General features: G+C 35.6%; 1 protein-coding gene and 1 long non-coding RNA gene across 5 annotated transcripts in view; both read right to left on the reverse strand.

Moving 5' to 3' along the window:
- The window catches only part of jak1 (Janus kinase 1), a 41,681-nt gene extending 26,190 nt beyond the window's left edge, over window positions 1–15,491 (reverse strand). Inside the window, exons 1-6 of the mRNA XM_047374815.1 lie at window positions 15,241–15,491; window positions 5,745–5,953; window positions 3,772–3,895; window positions 862–1,012; window positions 538–701; window positions 136–404 (exon numbers count right to left, since the gene is read on the reverse strand). Coding sequence (XP_047230771.1) covers window positions 136–404; window positions 538–701; window positions 862–1,012; window positions 3,772–3,895; window positions 5,745–5,946 — 910 coding nt within the window. The 5' untranslated portion in view covers window positions 5,947–5,953; window positions 15,241–15,491. The remainder of the gene's footprint in view (window positions 1–135; window positions 405–537; window positions 702–861; window positions 1,013–3,771; window positions 3,896–5,744; window positions 5,954–15,240) is intronic.
- A 292-nt stretch (window positions 15,492–15,783) lies between these two features.
- LOC124874550 lies at window positions 15,784–24,364 on the reverse strand. Of its 4 annotated transcripts, XR_007039835.1 has the most exons (4): window positions 24,016–24,364; window positions 23,250–23,494; window positions 19,310–19,391; window positions 15,784–18,535 (listed from the first exon to the last, which is right to left on the reverse strand). It is a non-coding gene; the product is annotated as an uncharacterized LOC124874550 (long non-coding RNA). The 4 variants fall into 4 exon arrangements; XR_007039834.1 differs by lacking the exon at window positions 19,310–19,391; XR_007039832.1 differs by having other exon boundaries at window positions 15,784–19,391.
- Window positions 24,365–26,185: the final 1,821 nt, after the last annotated feature.

A 26,185-nucleotide genomic window follows, 5' to 3' on the forward strand; every position in this document is an offset into this window, starting at 1 on the left:
TCTTCTTTGAATGCAAAAAAGGTTGGGGACATTGCTCCAGAGTAAAAAAGATATGGGTCCCTGCTCTGTATAAGTTGAAGCCAGGTTGCAATTGTGTTTTCTTGGGATTCCTCCGTTATTAAATACATTTTTTACCATAGTAACCTCCAGAGGAGAGCTCCTTTTCTTGTATTATACTAAGGGAGATGGGGTTGAAGAGTTCGCTGCCCATTCTGCTGGTCAACCCCTCCAGTGTGGCCAGGTATTTGATCTTCAGATCATAGCAGGTGATGTTGCTCTCCCCAACCGTTTGGGTGTTGAACTCGGCAAGGAATTTCTTGAACACGTTGCTGATGCGAATCCGTGTTAGAATGTTGCGCTGCTTTATGTTGGAGTTCAGTGAGTCTGGGATGAAACGCTTGTAACTGGTGGGAATAAGGCATAATTTAAATGAAGAATTTAGCAAAACTCATGTTTTAACTTAGGAAACATGTTTATTAAAAAGATTTAAAAGGTTGTAGGACTGCATATGCTTGTATGTTGGGGTTTGGGTTTTACCTCATCTCACGGGAAGCTGTCGAAAAGGGTATATCCAAGTTCTTGGCATAGTGAGTAATAGCAAGCACAGCCATGCCCAAGCATTCATTTTCTATCTCATGTTGCTCTGCCTCTGACTGCGCTGTCCTCAGTGGAGCCCTGCCTGTCTGAAAGTCATGCTGGCACTGTACAAAAACATAAATATGACCAGTGTTAGAAGTTAATTTGACACCTTTCATAGGAGAACACCAACAAAAAAACAGATTTGAGATCAGAAAGGAAGGAGTATTAGTATATTAATTCGATAAGTTACTGACGTAAAAGGTAAACCTTCTAAACACTCACCTGAGCATAAAGGTATTCAAGGGAACCAACGTCAAGCAGCGGTGTTCCCTCTGGTGTTTTCTGTGGGCTCTGACCTCTGAGTTTACTGAGGCAGTGTCTCCAAACTGGTGATTCTCCTTCTGTGGTGCCATGCCAGTTCTTGAAGTAAAATCTGAGAGAAAGACAAAAACTTCAGATTAAGAACAGGAAGACAGAACATCATCTGAAAACCAGATTTTGCTTTACATTTCTGAGCTTGTTTCACGATGAATGAACTTTATTATGCCTACTTACTTCTTCCAGGTGACTGTTCTTATTTGCTGATGTACATTTGGCTCTTAATTAAAATCAAATTGTAAAGTATTTTAAGCGTTTATAACTGTTAATTTTGAAGATTATAATTTAAAGGTAATCATAATACTCTATAAGACAAATAAAGATTTTTGGTAGGAAAATGTTATGCTATGCCCTGTATGATTTCACAGTTGTCTAGCAACCAGTCAGTGACCCCCTTCATAAGATATCAAAGGTTATTGCTCACAGACTGCTGTATCCAAACATATTAATAGAAAGCTTAGTGGAAGAAAAAAAGTGGGGTTAAACCCAATCTAAGTATTTAGAGTTTAGGGGGAAAGTGTCGACTGCAGCCAGACTGAGTGCTTTAAAAGGCACCAATGTAACAAGGACATGGGCTATAACTGTTGCATTTCTTGTGCCACTAATATGTGAATATTATGTAATTTTGTTTTTTCATCAGCTGGAAGTCATAATCATCAAAATAAAATAAATAAGAAAATCAGTTGAAATATATTCCAAATAACGATTCCAAAGTTGCACAAAAAGTTAGGAAATTTGCATTTGGTGGATTACTTCTTTGTTGTAACAATGCTTCTTGGTAGTAACATCTTATACCAGTTCTCTCTCTAATTACTCTGTTTGTTAAAGAAATAAATTGTTCAACTGTCAATATTGTTTCTACAAACTTCAATCATCTATTTCAATAAACACCAAGAGCCTATGGCAGAAAAAGCTGTTTGCTTTTTCATTAACCCTAAACTACATACTTAACACTGCTGCCTATTCCACAAATGCATTTTCTTACAAATGAGGCACCATTTTAAGGGAGATAAAGAAACTAAGAACGTATTAATCACCCAAAAAACAACATTCCTTACTTTGTGCGTTAAGTGTGTATATGAGCAAATTTCACTTAATTAATCAATGATAAATAATTAATAATAATAAATAGATTATAATAAAAATAAATTAAGAATTTAATTAATATAATAAATTTTCCCGTAAAATCTATTCTAATTTACTGGATTTGCTTATGTAAGTTTTAATTTCCTTATAGGTAGTATTTCACAGTCACCTCCCTACTGGTTGCACCTAATCATCATTTGTTTATGCTAAGAACTGTGTTTATATTGGGACACAACTACAATACGCTGCTTGTTTGCTTGGTGTACTTAAGTGCAGGCAGACAAACTGCAGCGAGTAGATCATAAAATCAGATAAACTCAACACAAAGCACATCAGCTCTATCCACAGAGCAATTTTCTCTGCAGCTTTCAACAAAGACAAGAATGGCAAAAGAGGAAGTGAGACTGACAGCGCAGTGAAGTCTTTTACCTTCTTGCATAAAATGCTGCCTAACTGGAACATTGCAATATCTGAAAGGGAACTTGAGTGTTCCAAGCAGGTGTAAACATGACAATGTTAGTTTGGTAGTTAAAGTCTTCTAACAAAAACCTAAAGCACCAGCAAACTATTCACAACAGAACTTGGAGATAAAAAGCAATTTAGTCCAAAGTTTGGACTTCGGATTGATGAGACTAGGATCAGGGCTTTGTAATTGCCACTCCAAAACATTGACTCTCATATCTCTAAGCTACTTTGTGACTAATTTAGCAGTATGCCAAATCTAGAACATCCATGTGCGCTCAAGCTTTAATTTCTCAGCTAATGTCTTCCGTATTTCCACATAATGTTCTCATCATCTATTTTGTGAGGGTAGCAGTTGCTCCAATAGCAAAACAGCTTCACATAATGATGCTTCAACTTCCATACTTAATAGATGGGATGGGGTTTTTTTTCAGACTTGCAAGCTGCACTGATGTTCTCCAAATATAATAAAAGTCATTAAGACTAAACACTTCAATTTTAGTTCAATCAGACCCCAGGACATTATACACTATACAGCCAAAAGTATTTGTCTGTCTACACTTACATGTAGATGAACTCTGATGATATTCAATTCTTGATCTATAAAAAAAAAAGGTCAAATTTGCTGACTTACTCACTGTTGCCAGCATTAGCAACTTTAACTATTCTGTAAGCGTCTTCCTCAAAGTTCAGGAGTGTATTCATAGATGAGAAAACCAGAATTGCAACCTCTGCCCTAATTCATGCCTAAAAGTCAAGTTTCTCTACACCAATAGAAGTGACTGGAACACCAGAATTTATTGATTTGGTGGTGTGACCCAATACTCTTGGCAATATATTGTATTTCAAAATAGGGCAGGGGTTCCCAACCTTTTCAGCCTGTGACCCCCAAAATAACAGTGCCAGAGACTGGCGACCCCCTAAAACAAACAATTTTTACACTATATTTATTTATAACATATACAGTGAAACAATTATATGTATTTGTAAGTGAATATTTTTTAAAGACATTTAATTATTTAAAGGGACATTTCTTTATATCATGGTAAATCTACTTATTTTATGATAAAATAAATGTAATTTGTCCCTTTCAACAAATGTCAGGACGGCTTTTAAAGCGCTTGTACTGAATGAATGAGATAGAGAACTCCCATGAAAACAACTGCAATGTTATCACTGTTGACCAAACTGCAACAGCTGTTGTTCTGCTAGAAATGTAATACCCAACACCAGTGTAGTCAGTCACTGATGAGACATCTTTCTTACCTCATGCGATAGTGCAACTTGATACCAATATCCTCTGTGATGTTGAACTCGTGGCTGGGAGAGTACCAGGTGTCAGTTGCATCATTGTAAAGAGCAAACAAGTTATGGCATAATGGAGAAATCGCTAAGAAAGAGAAAAGTAAAAGAAGGAGAAGATTAATACTAAAAATGCTAGAATCAGTAAAAGGGAAAAAGGAGCACTTAAATGGCACAGGTCAATTAGCCTATAAAGCAAGATAAACTGGTTAATCAATACGGAGATTTGTATAAAGTGTTTTCCCACTCAGATAAACAAGAATCAAGTTTTGACCCTAGATTTTTCTTAAGCACAAAGAAGCCCTATTCAGTTAAATTGAAACTGAACAGGTTTTATTTCCAAACCGTTAAGTAGATGAAAGAGAATTACTCAGAGCTTCTACAATGCTCCTGAGTGAAATTATAGCTCCTGAACTGCTTTCCAGCAGGACCCTGCTAATAACAGTTTTTAATTAATGTACTAAGAGATAATGTTCGGAATCCAAAATTTATTTGTTCAATGACTGCTTATATATGATCAATTTAAATATGAGATTCGGACAGTATGATAACCTTCAGGAAAACTACCAAAGTTTCAAGATTCAACAGATCTACTCTAAACTTTAATTTCATAAAGAAACGCAACAATTACTCCTAATGCTGGTTAAGTTGTATAATAAAGTAGTATATTGATTCATGGACTTAAGCAAAAAAAAAGATAAAAACATCCACTAAATTTAGTTTTCAGGGGCTTATTTCACAGAATATTTACACTTTGTACATTGTTTTCCTCTTAGAATCAGAATCAGCTTTATTGCCAAGTTCGTACATACAAACAAGGAATTTGACTCCAGTACACTTTGCTCTTTGGTTTTGTTTTTGTATTACAGAATATACATATTTACAATATACAATATACACATATATGATAAGAAGGTGCATTTGCAACATCTGTATGCTGTTGTTCTGTACTCTATTGAATGTTCATTAGAGAAACAGCCTGGGGGAAGAAACTGTCTCTGTGGCGGCTGGTTTTAGTAAACAGTGCTCTGTAGCGGCGGCCTGAAGGTAAAACTCTAAATAGTTTATGTGCAGGGTGTGTGGGGTCTGCAGAGATTTTAGCAGCTCTTTTCTTGACCCTAGACCTATATAAGTCCTGGATGGAGGGAAGGTCAGCTCTGATTATTCTCTCTGCATTCCTGATTATTCGTTGCAGTCTGCACCTGTCCTGTTTTGTGTTTTGTAGAGTAATGCAATATAACAGTTATATTAGTTGGCTAACTAGTCAGGCTATCTGCTCAGGTAGCCAGCCTCCAGTCAGCTCTAGTTAGTCAGGATAAAGACTATTTAAAAGACTTGAATCTGGTATCTCAAATTAAAGTTAAGTCTCAAATCTTTAGAGCACAAGTCCGAGTCAAGTCTACAGTCTTCATTTTTGCGACCTAAGTGTGACATGAGTCCAAGTCATGACTTTGTTTCCCATCTCGTTATTAAGTTTTTTAAAATCCTTTTTCCAGAAACTCTAAAGTAAATGTTTTTTTCTATTTTTTTTAAACCTATAAATCTGTAATGGCTTTTCTGCAACAAGATTTCTGGCTTTAAAATGTTGCATAAATGTTGTATACCTGATTGAATACTTCTTGTGATTTTCTATCACTGCTGCTAAAACTACATCTTTACTGTATTACAACAGTGTTGCAGTTTTTTTAAATAAGGTTGCTTTGAAATGTGCTAAGCTGTGTCTGAATCTTTATTTTAACTTTCTAGATTTTCGCATCAGAATTTAAATGCATGTTTCTGAGTTCATAATAAAGCCCGCATCTATGAAATTACTAGGTTATTTTTTTAGAGCAACATGTAAACCTGATGCCTCAAACACTAAAATCAGGGAAAATGTTGTCCCAAACCATCATTAATACAAACAGTAAACTTGACCAAACAACAGATTAGTTACTTACAGCATTTCTTGGCAGCAGCCACACATAGCTCCTCAGCAGTGTAGGATCCTTTGATATACTCCAGGTGGCGTGTTTCTGGAATGTAAAAGTGGATTTCCAGGCCCAATGTAGAAGCAGGAAGGGAGGAAAATTGGGTCTTCTTATTTTTCCTCATCTTCATACAGAGTTGCCTGCTCAACTCCATCATGAATGAAGCTGTCATTCAGGATCTGAAGAGGTGAAGTGAAAAACAGAAATGACACGAGGCAGATGCAACATGAAAGGCTAATGGTATGGCTTTTCTGCAACGAGTCTCGGCTTTTAAATTTTACATTTCCATTTAACATTTAAAGAAATTTAACAACACATAAATGCATTTCAATAAAATGAAATGTTATTATAATCAGGTTTTTAGCCTTCTTCTGGTCAATACCAGTTTCTAGTTTTATTTGAGGTCTGACGTGCAGATTTCTTTTTTTTTTTTTTTTTTAAGGACTACACAACACAAGAGAAAAAAACAGCTGTGGGTTCTTAAGTCATAGGTCATAGTTTTGAATCAAAAGAGATTTTAAGATTATCAAGTATAGTCCGTAACCTTCAACAGGCTTTTACTAAACAACAAAGCACATGCTTTTTGCTGAGGTGTTTTTAGACCAAAGATGGGGGGAGTTCTTGGTTTTGACTAAAGTAGTAAATCGGGGGGACCAAAAAACCCCCTGATGTGTCAGTATTTGATGTGCCGATCAAAGAACTAAGCCAGAGGTGTTCAAACCTTTTGTCAACCCAAAAATACTCACAGGAGGGAAAAATGTTATAAAAATAAATAAATAAAATCACCAAAACTATATTTAACTTTTTTTACTGATTAACAATAAACTATGATTGCAATATTTTAATTTTTGGATATTTGCACATATGGATCCACTTTTGTGTTGTACCTAATATTTTCCATTATAAGCAGCTTTTAAGCTGTCGTTAATAATCATGCCTGCAAATTAAACAAAAAGTGCCCATCTGCATCAACCACCATAGCTGGCAGGCCAAATTTGTATCACTCTTAAATTGGAGTCATGCATACACAAAATCAGCCCAAGGGTCGCAAATGGCCCCAGGGCGGCCCTTTGGACACACTCGATCTAAACTGATGAATTTACTTCCCAAAATACCATGAACATAGCTTCTTAAAACATTTATCAGTCCACATTTAATGTTCCCACCATTTGAGAAAAGAATTACTATTAAAAAAAAGAATCGATAGCACTTTATTCCATAGCTACATATAGGTGGAAAAATACATTTTGGTTCAAACATTTTATTAACTTTTTTTTACTTGTTCTTCCCCAACTAAGCTGAAAGAATGTCTTTAAAAAAATGAAAAGCAGCTACAAACACTATTTAGGACAAAGTATTTTCTGTTTCATTGCAAACTTAAAGCATTAATTTAAATGAGTGTTGCCAACAAAGCCAAGCCAATGAAACAACAACTGGCCTGTCAACCAACAGTCAACCATCCTATCATCTTGTTCACTGCAACTGAATTTCTTCAGAAGAGGATTTCTGTTAGTCATCGTTCTCCCAAACAGCAGGTTACTCGACATGCTATCATAAATTACCTTTTCTGTTACCACGTAAATTCAACTAAATACACTGAAAGGAAGGAGTTGTTGAATCACTTGTCTTTATGTCTACAAGCTTTGGCTTTGAGAATATTAAAATCACTGGTTTCATTTTGTCTACCAAAAGAACAGTAGATCACGTAAGGCTCTAACACCCAATGAAACCTGAAGGTTTTCAGATGTTGGAAGGAGGTAAAATAAAACACACTGACAATTCTTCTATATCCTTGTTTTATTTTCACAAGATACAGCGTAGTGTATTAGCTTGGTACCTTTACATGTATTATTAACGGGAGTATTTACTAAGGACCAGATAGCCAATTTGAAACAGGTGCGACTGAAACTACTCTATTACACTATCTATGTTATGTAGAAAAATAGGGACAAAAAGAGAGAAATCAAGAATATTCTGAAGCTGGGCCTTTAGCCATAGAGTCCAGACAGGCACAAGAAATCAACTACTGCTGATTTTTAGCTTGATCATCTCTGACCTCTTAGAAACTCAAAGTGTGAACACTTAATTCCTAAAAGCTACCAGGTCCCTGTGACAACACCACACTTTGGTGTAGATAATGTTACTGAGTAAATAAGGCTTCAGGCTGTCCATTAGTATCAGTAAGGTGTTTAGAATTAAGTCAGTGGAAGCATGGAGATGTAATAAGCCATTTAAAAAGGAAAATGCATTTCTACAGACGCTGTATAGTACCGATCTCACTTAAAGAAAGAGCAAGACTACCAAAGAAAAGGAACGCCTTTGAGCTGCCTGTTTTTTTCCCCATGCTGATATGGGAAAGCTGGCAGTCCTTCTGAAATCTCCAAATTAAGCTAAGCAGTATAATCTCCAGGGAATATGCGCAAAGTGGTGTGGCACGGCCTCTTCTCCTTATTAGCCTGTTACCAGAATAAAGCTATGCCAACACTTTAAAAAGCTACAATTCCAGTAGTGCAAAACCTTTCAGTCACACCATTGCTACAGTAAACAGTCCTTTTGAAGAGATTCCAGAGAATATGCTACCCTATCGGGAGTTTCCTCCGGCAGAATGCAGAGCTGCACCTCCTCAAATTGTTTCTGCAGACTTGAGATGAGCAACAATCAACTACACTTTGGTTAGAAGATGGGAAGTCATGGTGTAGAAACTAAACGAACACCACTCATCACTATGATGATGGTAACGGGGTTTTGAGTTTGCAAGTTACCACAAGCAACAACCCGGGCAGATACAAAGGCTTTTTTATAAGCTAATAAAAGCTTGGTTTACTCTGTTATTTCTATGAAGAGTAGAATGCCAAAAGGGCGTTTTTAAATTAAAAGCTTGAAATCTACTACTAAATTTAACAAGTGGTTAATAAAAATAAATATTAACAATAATTATTTTAACAGCAGCAGGAATAATCGTTACCATTTGTTCATGTTTTCAGTAGGAATGGGTACCTATCACATTTGAACCAATACGGTACCAATTCCTGGTACCTGGGAATCGTATCGGTACTCAACGGTAACAGTTTTCAGTACTTTTGTATGTGTTTATGTGGTAATAAATGTTAATTCATTTAATGATAAAATCTCAAAATGTTTGAATTTAACATATTTATCAATATATAAACATTAATGAATATATCAAAAAAAATATCCAGCTTTTTGTATTGTAACATCGTAAGAGATGCAGGTGTGCCAACGGTGCCGAATGCAAAAGAGTTGTAGCCGTAGACCTGAGGCTAACGAGAAGAATATAATGTTTAACCAGGTGCTTCTTCAGATTAAAAGCATTCGTGCCGCTGGCCTTGCACTTCGCGTCACAAATATTGCACCGAGCGTGATCTGCATCTCATTTCATACTTACCTGTAGCAGCGACTACTGGCGTCATTAAGCTCTTGTGCGTGCAATGCTGTGTTCATGTCCGGCTTGGAAAAATTGCTTCCAGTCCCTCAGTGTCACAATGATGTGTTTAGGAACCAAAAAATGGTACCATTTGAATTTATGTGAATAGATACTCTGTAGTACTGATAAATCAATCGGTTCCCATAAAAGTACCGAATCCAGTACCCATGCCTAGTTTTCAATAACAGTGATTAGATCATATTACAAATTTTCAGGCTACTCCCTTGGGCTCAAAAAATATTAGTCACCGTGGCTCAATATTAGCAATTTCTATAAGTCAAAACTGATTAGCCACAACCTAGTTACATAGTTGCTTAAAAAGAAAACTTGATTTAAATTGAACTTAAGCTTAGGGAAAGAACTATGCAGACTAAAGCTATATAGTGCTATTATGCGTCTCACTCTGTTCTGCTTCTCCCCGAGTTCTCTAGATGTTCTCTAAGGTTGGGAAACTATTACACACATCACTATTTCCTGATCTCACTCATCAGAAGATATCTCACAATCTACACATGCTACTGCTCCATTCTTTTTAAACTAAATACGGGAACTTATTTCTGACCGTTTGAAATCTAAATTGCATATTATTTAATGGACTAAGAGCTTAAAAAAAGTCTAGAAATGATTTTTTTTCTTTTAAACCGTAAAATATATATAATAGAGGTTGTATTCAGCTACTAGAAGGACCAAATGTATAGTTATGTTAATAATATTATAAATAGCTCACATTTTGTTAAGTCTTTTATTATTCAGCTCCTAATTGGGCTTTTCTTGCTGCCTGAGCCTGACAGAAAAAAAAAAACATTTAACTCAAAAGTTTGTAGATTTTTTAATGACCTTTTATAGAAACTTCACAAAGGCGGACGGAAATAACTACAATCAATGTATTTAACCATACCCTGCAAGCCGATAGCTCAGAATGATGTATATGCAGTTCTTCGGGGGAAACTGAACTCTGACGCACAAGCAGATCAGAGGGACAAGGTTCATCTAAACTGCAGCAGCTCTGCCTGGCAACGTTGCAAACTGCTGCAAACTATAAAACATTCGGCCTACATCACCTGCAGTGCCGCTAACTGAAGTCACTTATGTGAGCTAAAAATAGCACATGCATGTGCAGCGCAACGTTTACAACCAATATGTGAACATATAAACAGACAGGCACCATCGATTTTTATCAAGAACCAAATTTAACTCAACAGTTAGATATTACTGTCTGTAGCCTGTTTTGTAGATGACAGACTTGCATAGGTTACAGTTGTTTTATCATAGGTTACATAGTTACAGTACAAACACAGAGATGAAGCAGGCACAAGAGTCATAAACAGCTTATATTTTGTTTACAAGCGGGAGAAGAACTGAATGCAAGATTACAAGCTGAATAAGTCCAATGTCTGCATTTTTGCAAATACTTTACTTTGTCATAATGAACAGATGCCTGACCAGGAAAACTCTCAATTTACCATTTGATCTCTGCTCAAACACTCGTGCTGACAAAAAGAATGAAGCAGCAAATATAAGTAGCTGAAACTAGTTTCCTCTGGGCTTTACCCATAGGGAAAACTATGAACCTCTGCTATTAAAGAGAGGATACAGAGTAGCTGTTGCTCTTCTATAAGTAAAGGTGATGGATTATTTGGTTTGGCTATCCAATATGAGTATGTAAAGGACCTCTATCATGAGGGACATGTCCCGGCGAGAGAAGACCTTGGACAGAGCAGCGACCAACTCAGGTGACTATCTCTCACAGCTGGTCGCAGTACATTGTTATTCCTTCACAAGAGCTGGAAGAGGTAGTTTTGCAGTAGGAGATCTGGGGATCTGTGCTAAATTGTGAAAAAAGGACAAATGGATGGACTTTTAATCTTTTGCAAATGTTTAATGGTGCAAAAACACCCCTAAACAAAGATACACAAGGCTGTCTGGGCTGTCCAAATGGCTTACAAATGTCAATAAGAAAATGTGCATTTCCTGCAAAAATGCAGTGTGAATGCTGTAAGCTGAATTCTTCTGCTGAGAATAGAGAGCAAGAAGCGGAAGTTAACAGAAAAAAAAAAACTTGCAGGAATTAAAAAAAAAATTGTGCATAAACATAGGAAATTAAAGCAAAACTGATCAACTTAAATAGAAATACTGTATGCTAAAAATGGCTTAACAAGATGAAATCGATGCAAAAACCTCTGTTGAAAGGTTAGAAATTTGTAGACATTTTAAAAAAGCAAGCCAGCTGACCTGCTGAAGAAGTACAACTTTTAGCTAAAAAGTGCTGAAAAGGCTAAAGTTTGCTGGCCGCTAACCACCATGTTTCCTAACATTAACATACTCCTAGTATGCTTACAACAATATGCAAACTAAAATGAGCTAAAACGTTAATTTATAAACAGTGCAAAGCTTAGCATTTGGGCTATCACTAGCATGTTGACTACCATTAACCTTTGTCATCTAGTAGGCCAACATTAGTTTATCAGATAATTTCCCCTCGGGGATTAATAAAGTATCTTTAAATTTGAATTGAATAAGATTAGCTAAAATGATAATTTTAGCTAAAATGCTAACATTAGCGTTGGTTAACACTGTTGGTTAACAATAGCATGTTGGCCCCCATTAACTTACGCCACATAGTATGTCAACTTTAGCTTTTAGAAGTTAGAATTAGCTGAAATGCTACAGTTAGTATGTGGGATATAAGTAGCATGTTGATTAGCATTTACTTAGTCCATCTAGTATGCTAACAACAATATGCAACTAAAATAAGATAAAATGCTAATGTTTCCTGAAGTCCTAAAGAATCATCTTTAAAGGGCTGGAAATGACGGTAAAAAATGGAGGAAAACCAACACAGACATTAGTTACATTTGGCCTGCATGAACTGCTCCCCAGAGAGATCTGAGGCAGTTTTTTGAAAATCAAACACACCAGTGTATAACTCCACCCATAACAAGTCATCAAGAACATCCACAACAATAAGATTAAACAGCAATCACTAGCATGTTGACTAACAATAACTTAGTCCATCTAGAAAGCTAACAGCAATATGTAAACTAAAATAAGCTAAAATGCTAATGTTAGCTAAAGTGTTAAAGGCCTGGAAATGAAGGAAAAACAACACACAGCCTTTAGTTACATTTGGCCTGCACAAACTGCTCCCCAGAAAGATCTGTGGCCATTTAGTAAAACAGCAACAACAGCAAAATGTTTTGATGTGTATTTTGAAAGAAAAAAAAAAAGTTCATAATGCAAACAAAATCTTAAGCAGGCATTTTATGAAAGCTGTAAATGAAAAAGCTGAAATATACTGTAATAGCCCAATGGTTAGAGAGCATTTTAGAGTTTGAATGGTCCTTCTATGTGGAGTAGTTAATTTTCAAAAGCAACCACGTTTTAGAGGATCTCTGCAAGTTTTCCCATTTTTCCAACGGGGGCAAAAAAATCCATAATAAAGCTGAATATTTCAAAAAATGATAAAAGATATCAATACCAAAAGACAAAAAAAAATTACAGCATTTGCACAAATAGTGTAGAACTGTTTTGTTCTTTTAATGAAGTACAAATGAGGAATTACAGTATATCTCTTCAGTTCAACACAGGTTGATTGTAGGTCTAAGAGTATTACCCACCACTGACTCAGCAGCAGAGATTCCCACATATATCCTGTATACCCTCTGTTTAACTAAAAGCAAAACACTGAAAGTGTCAATGAACACAGATTATTATTCTGTGCATGAACTTTAACAGCTTGTATAAACATAAAAACAAATATAAACAAAAAAATTTAATACTTCAGGATCAACAATCTTACATAGCAACATCCTGCTAAATGTTCCCAATATAAATATAAGCTAAGTTTAAAGCTAGGAAGACAACACACCACAAGACATGACTTTCAGTGTTTTTTGGGAATGAAAAAGAAAAAGTTAAGCTATTGTGAATCTGGGAACTGGGCAACCAAAGCAAATGAGGTGGAGACTTGCATGGTCACTTGCCTCCCATACAGAACTCAGAAAATAGAAAACGAATCAGTTCCCATCAAACTATGCATTTTGACTGACTTTCAAGCAGAAAGTTAATGTAAATACCAAAAAAGATGTATCTTTTAATATTAAAGAACACTGGCTGATCTGATTTTTGTTATACTGGAAAAAAAATGAACAAGGTAAATATGCTTGTTTTGGGGTTATAGTAGATCATTGGGCTGTAATGTTGATAGCAATATTCAACAATAATAGAATTTGTTTGTTCATTTTTCCCAATATTTTGCAACCTAATAAATTTACTATTACATTATGAAACCGAAAATACAGCATAGATCATACATCAGGCAAGAAAGGGAATGGATTTTACACCTGAAACACCAACTGGTATCCACAGTTTCTGATGCCTTTGTTAATGTTCCCGTAAAGCATTTTATCGATTCAATATAAATATAGCACCAAACCACAACAAATGGTCTTCTCACAGTACTAAAAACTATTAAGTCTCATTCTAATCCAGTCACATTTGATACTCTCCAATACATTCCAGTCACAACTCACTATCATGTCATACATTTAATCCAGAGTCCCCATCAATCCAGTCACACTGCAGTTTCATATAAACATATTCACTAATTTATGCAACTTCGTAAAGCTATACATCTATTAATGCAGTGTAAAAACTGCAATAAAAAGCATACATTAGAGTTCAAACAAGTCTGGATGCTACTGTGAAAACAGCATCACTTACTATATAAATTCAAGTCCAAAAAAGGCCCCATGTTCTTTAGTACTTACTCTGTGATTCAAAAATCCAACCAAAATGTGAAAGTATGGTAACATTCAAAAATTAATGGAGCTACATGACATTTTATGACACTAACAATTTATTGTTTTACAATGATGTGCTGATTGCTTTTCTGCCTTTGCACAGTGACCTTATGTGTCATAAAAGGTCCTGATATATAATATGTAAACATGTATACAATTTATTTCTTGCCAATCTTCCCATTTATTGTTAAAATAAACTATTATTTAAGATTTCCCTTAAAGTTTATATAACAACATTATTGAAGGGGCAAATTGAAATATTTCACACGATGCAGGTTCTTTCCTTGTAATAAAGAAGTTGCCAACCTCAAACTTACAAAACCGCCCACGCTTCGCTGGTATTTTTTGGTTTATTTACTTACAGTCATTGCCACTATGTCTCAATTCTAATTTATTTATTGAAATTTGTAGAATAGGTTTAAAGTTGAGGGGAGATACAAGATGTTTACTGAACTCCTAAAACATTATCAAAATAAAAAATCTTTGCATTTAATAGAATTACATAAATAAATTTTTTTAACTGTTTAGTTTAAATGTCACATCACTGCCTTTTTAATTAGAGTATTAGGATAAAACCTTTCTATCTTTATGGATATAACGTATTATATTCCAATGACAAAACATCATCCCCATCATTTTTAGTAATCATTTCGAGCTCAAAGCAGAATTCTTGTGTTGCCATCCAAGGATCGAAATTAAATCAAACTAATATATATATATAAATATATATATATATGTATATATATATATATTTATTTATTTATTTTTTACTGAGTCGTATTGTGACAATGATATAATCAGGACTATATGGAGTGATTTCCCAAAATCCTCTTTCACTTTCTTAATTTTATAATTTTACACAAAAAAAGAACTTAAAAAATCCAGCAAAAATAAATCCGTCACGCCATCCGTGAAATGTGGATTTTTCAGGAACTTCTCTCAATTTCTCGTCTATTACCGTAGATGGTTTTTAGAGAAAAAAAAGTTAACCAGGCATGGAGACGTCTATCTGCCTTCAGAGCTGACAGAAAATGGACGAAGACATTATGATCGAAAGTGGATTTGTGTTAGCTAACCTTAGCTTGTTAGCAGGTAAGATATAGCTAGGTCGTCGCAATGCAATAAATAGAAAATATAGTTAATGAGTGGGTGTTTTCATCTGACAAGAAGACATCAGCCATTTCCATTGGAAACATTAAATAAACTGACATTTACTCACCTAGCAAGCTCCGCCAGGATGGCAAGTTACTTCCTTTAGATTAGTCGTACATTAGTTAATACAGTTCGACGGAGTTTCTACTTTTCTCAGCGACTTTCGTGTATCCGTTGTCATCGGTGTGATTCGAACCTTTGCTTCCAATATAGTCCCGTATCCAAAACGACAGATAACGTGGACTATTTTAATTTTAGGTAGTCAAACTGAAGGCACCGAAATCTTCCTCTGCGGCTGCCAACCCTTCCTGACAACTAACGTCCCTTTCCCGAAAGTTACGCAATAGCTGTCTGTAAAACTCCGCGGCTGATTGGCTAATACACCCGTCAATCAACATGACGTAATTAACCCTTTAAATGCACAAACTCGGGGCAAAAACCGTGAATTTTGAAGAAGTATCCAGGTTTTGATCATAGAAAAAAAAAAGAAATAATCACATCTAAAGATTATTCAGTAAGCTGTTTCACCTTATAACAAAACATAAATTAATCATTCTAAAAAATAAAAAATAAACATTGTGTGTATGAGATAAAGGGATTTTACAGTCAATTCAGTTTTCAATTCAGTTTATTTATATAGCGCCAATTCTCAACACTTGTTGTCTCAAGGCACTTCACAAAAGCTGAACATTATGGCTTTACTAAACATACCTTTTACTTCTTTCAAAGAATATAACACATTTTCAACATCATGCTCTTTATAAATTCAAACAAGCTAATTTTAGCAAAGTTAATTAGTTGGGCTCTCTGAAAGACGTGATACCTGTAGCTTCCCAACTGTAGCTTTAAAACAGCCTTACCTTAACAGGGGTCATGTCATGGGCGGAGCTCCTGATTTTTGCGATAAGAAATATTTGGACTGCATTAGCATCTCTTCTAAGCAGGAAAAACTTCATCACTCTTCCTACATCCAGGTGGCTGGCTGTGTGCAGAAACGTGTGGGGGAGGGGAAGAGCTACTTTGTGTTTGATAAAACTGATATAAACTCTGTTAACCCCGGCCCTTTCTCTGGCATCTTATTAAATGACTAAACGTATGAGTGATATAAAGGGATATTTGTATTTATTTATTTATTTTACGTTTTTAGAAGCTTGGGATTCATTGATACCGATAACCATACCATCTCTAATATGAGGGGTCAAAGTAACAAAAATGTACTTGACATTAATTAAAGGTGTGAAATACTGAACATGGTTAAATTGAGTGCTGTAAAAACCAACATGTGATTAATTTCGCCTCTGTGAAAATTAAAATCCGTGAATTAGGAGGTCATTAAAATGATAACATGGTAAATATCAAGGTAATCAAATTTAACGTTGCCTGTTTTCATTCATTGCCTTGATTTTAGTGCCTCCATTTTTACCACTTGAGTTTTAAGATTCATCGCATTCATAGTTTAATTTTTGTGAATCTCTTTTTTTTTTTATTAAGTGGAGTCTTAATAAACCGAGTAGGTATCTGAGTTAAACAGACCTACATTCTCACTTGAAAGCATCTTAAACGTTTATTTGGTGTCACACAACGCGTATTATTTATATTTTTATACACAATTTTTGCCACTATCGTCCACCATTGCTGCCCGAGCTCGACCAATCCTATTCGACCCAGAATGAATCATGGGAAATTGTGGGTCTCGGACTACAACTCCGCTGTCGCGCCGGTCCTACTGCTGTATTCTGGTCTATAGGAAGTAATAAAACATGATACTGTGAACAAGATGAACTGAAGCAGTAAAATTGGAGTCGCTAAAATTAAGGCAGATAATGAAAACAGGCAACGTAAACTTTAGTATTTATAACATTAATATTTACAATGTTATCATTTTAATGACCTACAAATTGACGGATACTAATTTTCACAGAGACGAAATAATCACATGTTGCTTTTTACGGCACTCAGTTTTACCATGTTCAGTATTTTACATCTTCCATTTATTTCAAGTTAATTTTTGCTACTTTGACCCATACTCTAATTCCAGCCTGGGTTTTCAACGTGATTTAAATCTGTACTGTGTGCTGGCCATGTCATTTAACTTTGCCTGGTGACAAAAATGCATCATCATCACCCTGAAAAATTATTTCACCATCAAATCTTCTTTGGGCTGACGGAATTACAAAAAAGGTCCAAAAGTTTTAATCTCCACTTGTGTATTTACTGATTTACTGTAATTTGCCTTGCTCCTTCACCTGACCTTCAGTCCCATATCATCAATAGCAAAGGGAACATACCTTTTTTCCTCAGGTAGTCATCTCTATAACTGCCTGAAGAACGAAGAGCAACAAAATATTCTTGAATACTCTCAGGAAATTTAGCTTGCAATGTAAGATACAGAAGAAAAACCTTGACTTTAGACTCTAGTATGTATTCATAGTTTTGCATTTGAATTTCATATAAATTAATATTTAATAAACAACAATATGTATAAAGATTAAAAAGAAAACTGATTTTCCAGGTGATGTAATGGATGACCACATAGATCCAAGCAATGAAACTAACCAAAAATGTAACAAATAAAGAAAATTTACTGCAGTGAACTTTTGCACAGATATAACTGAAGTAATTGGGTGTTGTTATTCATCTTTGCCATTACATGAGTGGCAGTCATTAGGAAAGACCTTTTAGGGTTTAATATATAAAACTTTTTTTAATGTGTTTCCAGATGTCACGAGATAATGTCCCTTTTACCTTTGTTTTTTTGCATTTGCAAAGCTATGAATATGTATATTATAAATTCATATAACTTTGGCAAGTCACATGACAGAACCAATATCCCGATTTGGATAAAATAGAATTGTTTTCCTCTTTATATTTGCTTAAATTACATTAATTACAAAAACATTCTGCCTTGATCTGTGCCAGAGGCACAGTTTGATTCATTGAGTGCATATTTTAAAAGGTCACTTTTAGGTTACAGGAAATAAAAAATGGTATAATTAATGAGGCACAGAGGTGTAAAAATGAAGATTGGTTCTCTTTTAAAAACTCAAAAGTCAGCAAGTCAAATGTTGGTGACATTATCGCCAAAAATCTAATATTTTGTAGATAAGGGATTCAAACAAATAGAAAATTAGAAAAATTATTGGCTGCTTCTCTGTGAGCAGTTTGACTCATCTGTTCCTACATGTGTTTTCAACAGTTTTTCTAGTAAAAAAATCCTCTATATCAGACTAATCAGTGATTCTTAATGAGTTGGAGTTTGATGGTTGTGTCTTAGCCTTGTGACAGACTGATTTACTTGGGAGTCTGTATGGCTTCTCTTTCTGATGGTCAGCTGGTTGCGCTGCAGCCCAATGACTTCCTTCCTGTTCCATAAAAATGAAACAAAAATGTCAGCTGTGTCCTGATGTACAGCATGTACAGCAATCTGTAACTTTAAGAGCACTTTTAGTAATATTTAGTGTTAATAATAAAAAAGGATATAGTCCTGTTGAACGACCTCCTATAATACTACAACTGCTTGTTCATTTTAGATGTCGTAATACCTTGTGCATATATTAATAAAAAACAGAATGATAAATAGACCACTTATAGAGAATAAAACATTTGATTCTGTTCCAAGAGTTCTTTATGATATTATAAAAGTATTCATACTTTCAATTTTCTTACATTACAATGGTAAAAGGCCTGCACTTGTATAGCACTCTATCAAGAGACCTCAAAGCGCACTGCAATCACTCATCCACCCATTCATACACACATTCACACACAGAGTGGTAAACTACTTTGTAACCACAGCTGCCCTGGGGCATACTGACAGAAGTGAGGCTGCCATACAATCGGCGAAACCGAGCACTCTGACCACCATCAGCAGGCAAGGCGAGTGAAGTGTCTTGCCCAGGGACACAACGACTGAGACAGACAGAGCGGGGGTTCAAACCAGCAATCCACCGGTTACAGGACAAACCCTGGCCACTGTCGCCCCAATCACAATCAAAAATCATAATATTTTGTTGGGATTTTACATAAAAGACTAACACAAAGTAGTGCACCACTGTGAAGTGGAAGACACAGAAAAATGACACGGCCCATAACCCTGTGCCCATTAATCCCACAATTAAACATGGTAGTGGCCCCACCATGATGTGAGGGTGTATCTCTTCATCAGGGACAGGGAAGCTGCATAGTTGATGGGAAGATGGATGAGAAACCAGCGGAATCCTGGAAGAAAACTTAGGCATCACTTTATGCTGGTTTATGACATAAAATATGTTAAACTTTTACAACCATAAAGTTGTCCTGTTACAACTTTTTGGTTGTAACAGGACAAAATGGGGAAGCATTTGAGGGGAATGAACAGTTTTGCATAGTCATCTATATAATGGTTTGGTTGATGAAAGGTTGATGAAAGGCAGAATAAATTAGGTCCAATTTTTGGTTTGTTTTCTTTTTGCTTTCTGTCTGTCTGTCTCTCCCCTCCCCCTTTTAGTCAAAGTGAAACAACCCACCAGATGACATCACTTCTGCAGATAACTTCATATGAGTCATTTGGCGTCCACTTCCAGCAACATGTAGGGAATGCACATGTGGTAAATGAATAATCTACTTTTCTTCCTGGATCGAAAGAACAAGGTCCTGAAAGTTCCTCATAAGATAACAGGGGGCTGCTTTTTGTCAGAGAGGGACTGCCCACATCCACTCAGCAGTCACTCGTTGCCTTTTATGAAGGGAAGTGTAAAGAAGAAAAATCCCCCCAAAAATGATCCTGGACACTGATGGCAAGTTGACCTTTAAGAAGCTAATAGTAATGTAGCATACCATCATGAAAGGCATGTGTGGTGAATCTCGTTTTGGAGATAATAACTCTCCGCACAAGTATAAAATCCACTTGACTTTTAGGTTTAGCTGTCAAAAACTGTTCTCCACCGCAAAGTATCAAGTTATCACATGAGTCTGAGTGAGAAAAACATGTGGCTCAGAGCACGATTAGCTGACGGGAGTTAGTGTGAGACAAAAACAAAACATTTATCATGACTCCTGAGGGGATTTCCACAGCCTATAAGCACCGTGTACCCTTTAAGTGAAACATACAGCTAAGGACAGGTGCAGAGTAACCTTCAGTTGAAAAACATGACTCAGATGAGTTTAAAAAAATATTTTCCATCCTTTAAAATGTGAGAAAAATATACTGTGATTTGGTTTTTCTGACACGGTGATTAGTAGAAAATTACTTGTGTGGCAGTGCTGAGTGGAGCTGCAAACTATACATATACCTTAAGAGAAAAAATGATAATAACAATGATTTTTCATTATATAAATGACCCATATACAAATATTTGGTCACTAAAATTTCATAAACATTTAAAGACAAATCAGTGTAACAGAATTCAACACAAAGTATACGAATCTATAGCTCCCCCTGTTGACAGCTATGCAAAACAACGAGAGCTTTTTTGGGGCAGAGTCGTCAGAAAAACAGGCTTTTCTGGTCTGTTTTGTATATTTATATATAATTTATACAAATTTACAAGTAAGAAAATTTATTGCTTACTTGTGTCACCTGAACATCAGGTGACACAAGTAAGCAAGCCACAAATACAAATAAATAAATAACAATAGCAAAATAGCTGCTGGATGAAATCATACTTTATGTTAAAGCATGAAAGGTATTTTCTTTTTTGACATTTGATAAATCAAATATTGATGAGATGTTTATGATATTTGTTTGTTTGTTCCTAGGAAAACACAAATTTGCTCCACAAAGAGAATCATTGAGAAGACAATTATTACTTAATTCTATGTTTTAATATTCATCTAAGCATATTGTATAACTGTGGATCTTTTTTTCATATGAAAAACAACAACCTTAAAATAGACCTGTAAACTGGTCCTTTTTTATGTTGACAACGAGTATGCATCTTTTTGAAAATAATATAGCCCCACCTCCAACCTAACCCTTGACCTCAAGCACTTCAGGCGATACAACAAGAAGCTGTAAGCACATGCCTTCTTTTGGTCTAGCTGAATGACTGTAATAAGTTTATACATACATATGTAGACATTATGCTGTTTTTATTTGAAACTTTTAAGAAAAAAACCACAAAACGATTGTTTTGGAGAACTTATTTTCAAGTGGATAATTACAAAAAAAAAAAACTTAAACTTGATGTGTAGATAGCTATATATCTATTGTAATTTGTGGGCAGAAAAAAAACTTCTCAAGGTAGGGCACCCAATAAAAACACAGAGACTGCCCTGATCCTGTTAGAAAAATTTAATTTCATTCACAAATCTTTATATATTTACAGCTCTCCACCTGCTGATCCTGGCACCAGTGACAAGTTGGCAGCCATCCTTCAGTTATCACAGTACTGTACCTTCGATGGAGACAGCATCAGCACTGTGATAACTGAACCAGGGCAGCCTGTCAAGTCTGGGAGCATTGGTGGCTTCACTCCTTTTGTCATCCTCACGTTATGTCCGGGCTGCAGGTTGGCACATTGCACAACAATAATATTTGTTTATTTATTTTATTCTGGAACAGAAACAACCGAAGTACATCAAGTTAAAGCAGAAACATACAGCAAATTTAACAAGATGTAAAAAAGATCATAATTAAACCAATAATCAATGTACTGATGGGTTTTGCTCCACATCCAAGTGGTAGTGTCTGTAACAAATTCCAGGTGTACATATTTATATACATCCATTTACATCACAACAATTTCTACATTCAGTTCTTTCTTTTTTTTAAATATCATTAAAATGTCTCTCTTTATATCAATGGCACCCCAAAGGGGGCAGGGGTTCATTAATACAACATTCAGCCACGTGTGTGAACTTTCTCAGATTAAAAGTAACTGCAAGTTATTTGTCAGGATTTTGTAATGAAATATAAAAACAATAAATTTCTGCATCTTCTGTAAAACTAGATTTATAACTAGGATAATTTCTGTTTTAAAGCAGGACATTTATTCAAGGGTATCTCTAGAAAGTTGTTGTACAGGGTTGCCAGATGTTATGTTGCTTTGGAAGAACTCAAAGGTTGAATCGAATAAAGTGAAAAAACAAATAATCACGATCTTCCCAATGATTTTTTAAAATAACCTAATAGGCTGTAAGGTAATGATGTTCTGTGCATTCATTTCAAAAATCAACTAATTTATTGTGGCAATTGTTTTCATAAAATGTTTTTTCAGCTCCTGCAAAATTTTACCTTTCCTTATGTTCACCCAAACTATGGATGATACAGGTATTAAATGAAGGTGGGGCCAGGAGTGAGTGACACACATTCAATCAAGGCACTATGAAGGAGAAAAATAATTGTTATTTTATAACAAAATTATAAAATAACAAAAATTTAAAACTTTTTAAAGTTATTCCTTAATTTTGAAAATAAATTACAAATATTTTTCACTTGAACAAGTCTTTTTGATATGCTTAGAATGTAGTATGTATAATAACATACTGTAAGCTTTTAATGATTTTGTCATATTTTACTTCTTTGTTAGAAGATTGTTACTTATCCCCTGTAAAACTGTATGTCCACAATTTTAAACTATTGCAACTTGATAAAATGTCAACCTAAACATTACATCCTGGTATCATTTGAGGGTGGGGCTAGTAATTAACTACAGACGTTTAATAGATGGCACTATGGAAGACTATATAAAAACAATTAAAGCTTGTCCATTCCTTGTCCTGCCCCAGCAGCAGATTTTTCAAATATTCTTTCGGGACTAGATGCCATTATTTTTTGACAGTAGGCAGTCAGGAAAGAGGGGTAGAGAAAGGGGGAGACATTAGGCCAATACCGCCGGGTCCGGGCCTCGAACCCCGGACGGCCGCTTCAAAGACTGTAGCCTCCGTATATGGTGCTTAACCCGTATACCACCAGCGCCATGTTTTATTGCTAATGTAAAGGCGTGTAAACGCAGTTTCATGTCCTGCTGGTGCACATAAGCCTCATTAAATCTATTTCATGTAAAACATAAATAAATAACACAGACAAGAATATTTCTGTTTCCCCACCCTCCTGTCTCCGCTTCAGCAGACAAAACTAATGTGTATTATTCATACCAACTACAAGGCTGAGTGACGTCAGACTTGTTATGATTCTCGTCTCGAGCTCCACCCCTTCCTGGCGCGAGAAGCGTCTCGAGCTTTCGGTGAGCGGCGCTGGCCCACGTCGTGGCTCCGCCTCCCTTCGTCTTTGGTCCGCCCTCCCGCACTTCATGTAAACAACTCCATTAGCTCCGCAGCACAGGGCTCTGGCCAAAACGCTTCGTGTCAGACGTGGGCAGCAACAGCAACATGTGCAACAACTAAAACAAAGCGAGGCATAAAACACATTGTTGGGGTTCGGTACGACGCTCATTGCGCTCAGTGATGTAGAAAGAGTCCCTGTGATGAAAGTGCGTTCTTGTTGCGTAAACGCTTAATGTAAATAACAGCCTAATAACAGCAACTGTACCAACCCTTCTATGATACGTGTACTAATAATAAGCAAAGCAGGAGAACCGCCACAGCTTGTTGCTGCTCTCTTTTAAAAAAGGAAAGAAAGATGTCTAATTATAGGCGAAACACAGCAGTTTCTTACGTTATCTACGGAACAACACAAACTCTTTAAACTATTTTAAGTAAATGCAATTATAAAAGAACGATTAAATATAAGTGCAACGCTTGCAGTGAATACCCTGCAGCCACACGTTAACGCCCAGCATTGCACACACACCCCTTTTTTCTGAGCAAAAACAAAAAGCATGCGGTCGATCCAAAAATAACAATTTATTCCCAATTACATTCAACCTCCTTTGCATCTGTAGCAAACACTGAGCAAACTTACCTACAACCCGCTCGCTTATTTCCCCGTGTTTACATGAATATTTTTTATGACGCAGCAAGACCACACAGAGCAACGTGATTGTCGCCATTTTTTGTTGTTATTGAATTCTTCTAAGCCATGTGACAATAGAAAAAAAGGAAACACTTATCAAGATTTCAGGAGAAGCTTCCGATCACGCCGGGAAAAACTCGTTAGTATAAAAAAAGGTTAATCTTCCGAGTTGTTTGTCTGATGGATTAGCCTGAGTTACTCCACTGACTGCCGACTGGAGGGTGTGCGCAATATTTGACAGCTTCGGGACGCTGCCGCCGCCGTATGGCTCGCAACAAGTACTCACTGGATTCCTGCCGTCCGCAAATCACATGCGACTCATGCTCCGTTTTTTTTTTTTTTCCTTTCTTTGCGCCTCCTGCTTGCAGAGCAAAATCTTGAAACAACAATAAAATCCACTGACTTTATATCATAAAATCTCTAATCTGGCGAAGTCACTGACAAGTGGTAAAATCTAGGAAAAGCTCACTACTCCCCTATATTTGCGGTAAAAAACATGACATCCTTATTTTACTCCCTAAATATAGGTGCAGCTCAATAACAATCATGTTGTAAACGTTTATTCATAACATACAACTTAAAACTATTAAAATTATTTATTTCAGTTTATTTTAATTGTGGGCTAAAACTAATGAAAACCTCAGATTCAGCTTCTCAGAAAAATAGAAAACATTGACATGTTATCTTAAGGACATACACACTAATCGGGAAGACTGCTGACTTAACTGTCGTCCTGCAGATAGTCATTACATAAAAGATCATTGCTGCAGAATTTGCCAGTGCCATTGCAGAATGCTATGTCCAAACAAATGAATGTAAAGTTGAGTGGAAGGAAATAATAGTTAAAAAAGGTGCTTTGGTAACAGGAATGGCTACAGCCTTGAGAGGATTGTGAGGGAAAGCTCTTTTATAATCAATGTTCAGGTGCCAACACTCAGAAGTACATGTGTGCATGGTGGCTCTTAAAGTTTTAATCCTATCTGCAGTTCATGCCTTTTGTATCTCCCTCAAATTATGATATTGTAACTTACTGAAATGTATCTGTAAAGTCTCAAAATGTAAAATTCTGTAAATAGAAAAATGTATGTATAAAACTATTCTTTGAAAACCTAAAAAAACTGTTTTATTGGAAGTGTCAGCCCAAGGTTCTATGGCACCAAATTTGAAAGTAAACTCATTCTTAATAAACAAATTTATAATCTGTGTGAAATTAAGTGTTCTTGGGCCCCCCTAATGGTTTAATTCCCCCTAAACAGAAGCTTAATTTTATGCCTCGGGCCTGCTCTATTTAATGATATCATTTATGATTCATAAAGCCCCATTGGAACAAGATGTTAACATTTAATGGTCAATTACGACATTTTGGATAATAGTCTCAACCTGTTTTAAAGTGTTTACCTACGTGATTTTCAATTGGATTTTAAGACCTCCTGGATAAACTCCAGACAAATCTTCTCCTGGAAAAGAGAAGACAGCTGTTGAGAGCTGTTCCATCATTTTGCTCATCACAGACTGGCATATGATCTTTATTTTAAACATGTGGCTGTCTACTAAATAATAACAGGATATAATTTCAGGAATAAAAATCTTGGGCACAACATACCTGAGAATTGCACAACAAATACACAACATACATTAATGCATGATCAACAACTAAAAATAAATAAACAAAAATAAAACCTCTGAAAATAATATTTGAATGTCAGCTCTCAGATGGCAGACTTGATGGCAGACTTGAAATAATCTAAGTAGTAGGAGTAATAACAATAATAATAATAATAATAATAATAATAATGAACTCAGTATAAGTTTAAATAATTTTTTTTAATTTAATGACATACTAAATAGCATTTACCAAGACAAAACAATGTTTCTGTGGGATTCATACCAGTGTGAAAAGTCATTAAATAGATACAAATGAGAAAACAAAATCAGATAAAAACACAACACAGATAAGATATAGAATAAGTTCAACAATCAAAGGGATAATAATAATAACAACAGTTTAGCACTTTAACAGTTTGAGGCAGAAATATGTGTATCAGTCTGGTGGTTCTGCTTTTGATGTTGTGGTAACATATGGCAGAAGTAACAGTTGAAAATGTTCCTATAAAACTGA

This window comes from Girardinichthys multiradiatus, chromosome 9, assembly GCF_021462225.1.
Source record: "Girardinichthys multiradiatus isolate DD_20200921_A chromosome 9, DD_fGirMul_XY1, whole genome shotgun sequence".
Classification (NCBI taxonomy): Eukaryota; Metazoa; Chordata; class Actinopteri; order Cyprinodontiformes; family Goodeidae; genus Girardinichthys; species Girardinichthys multiradiatus.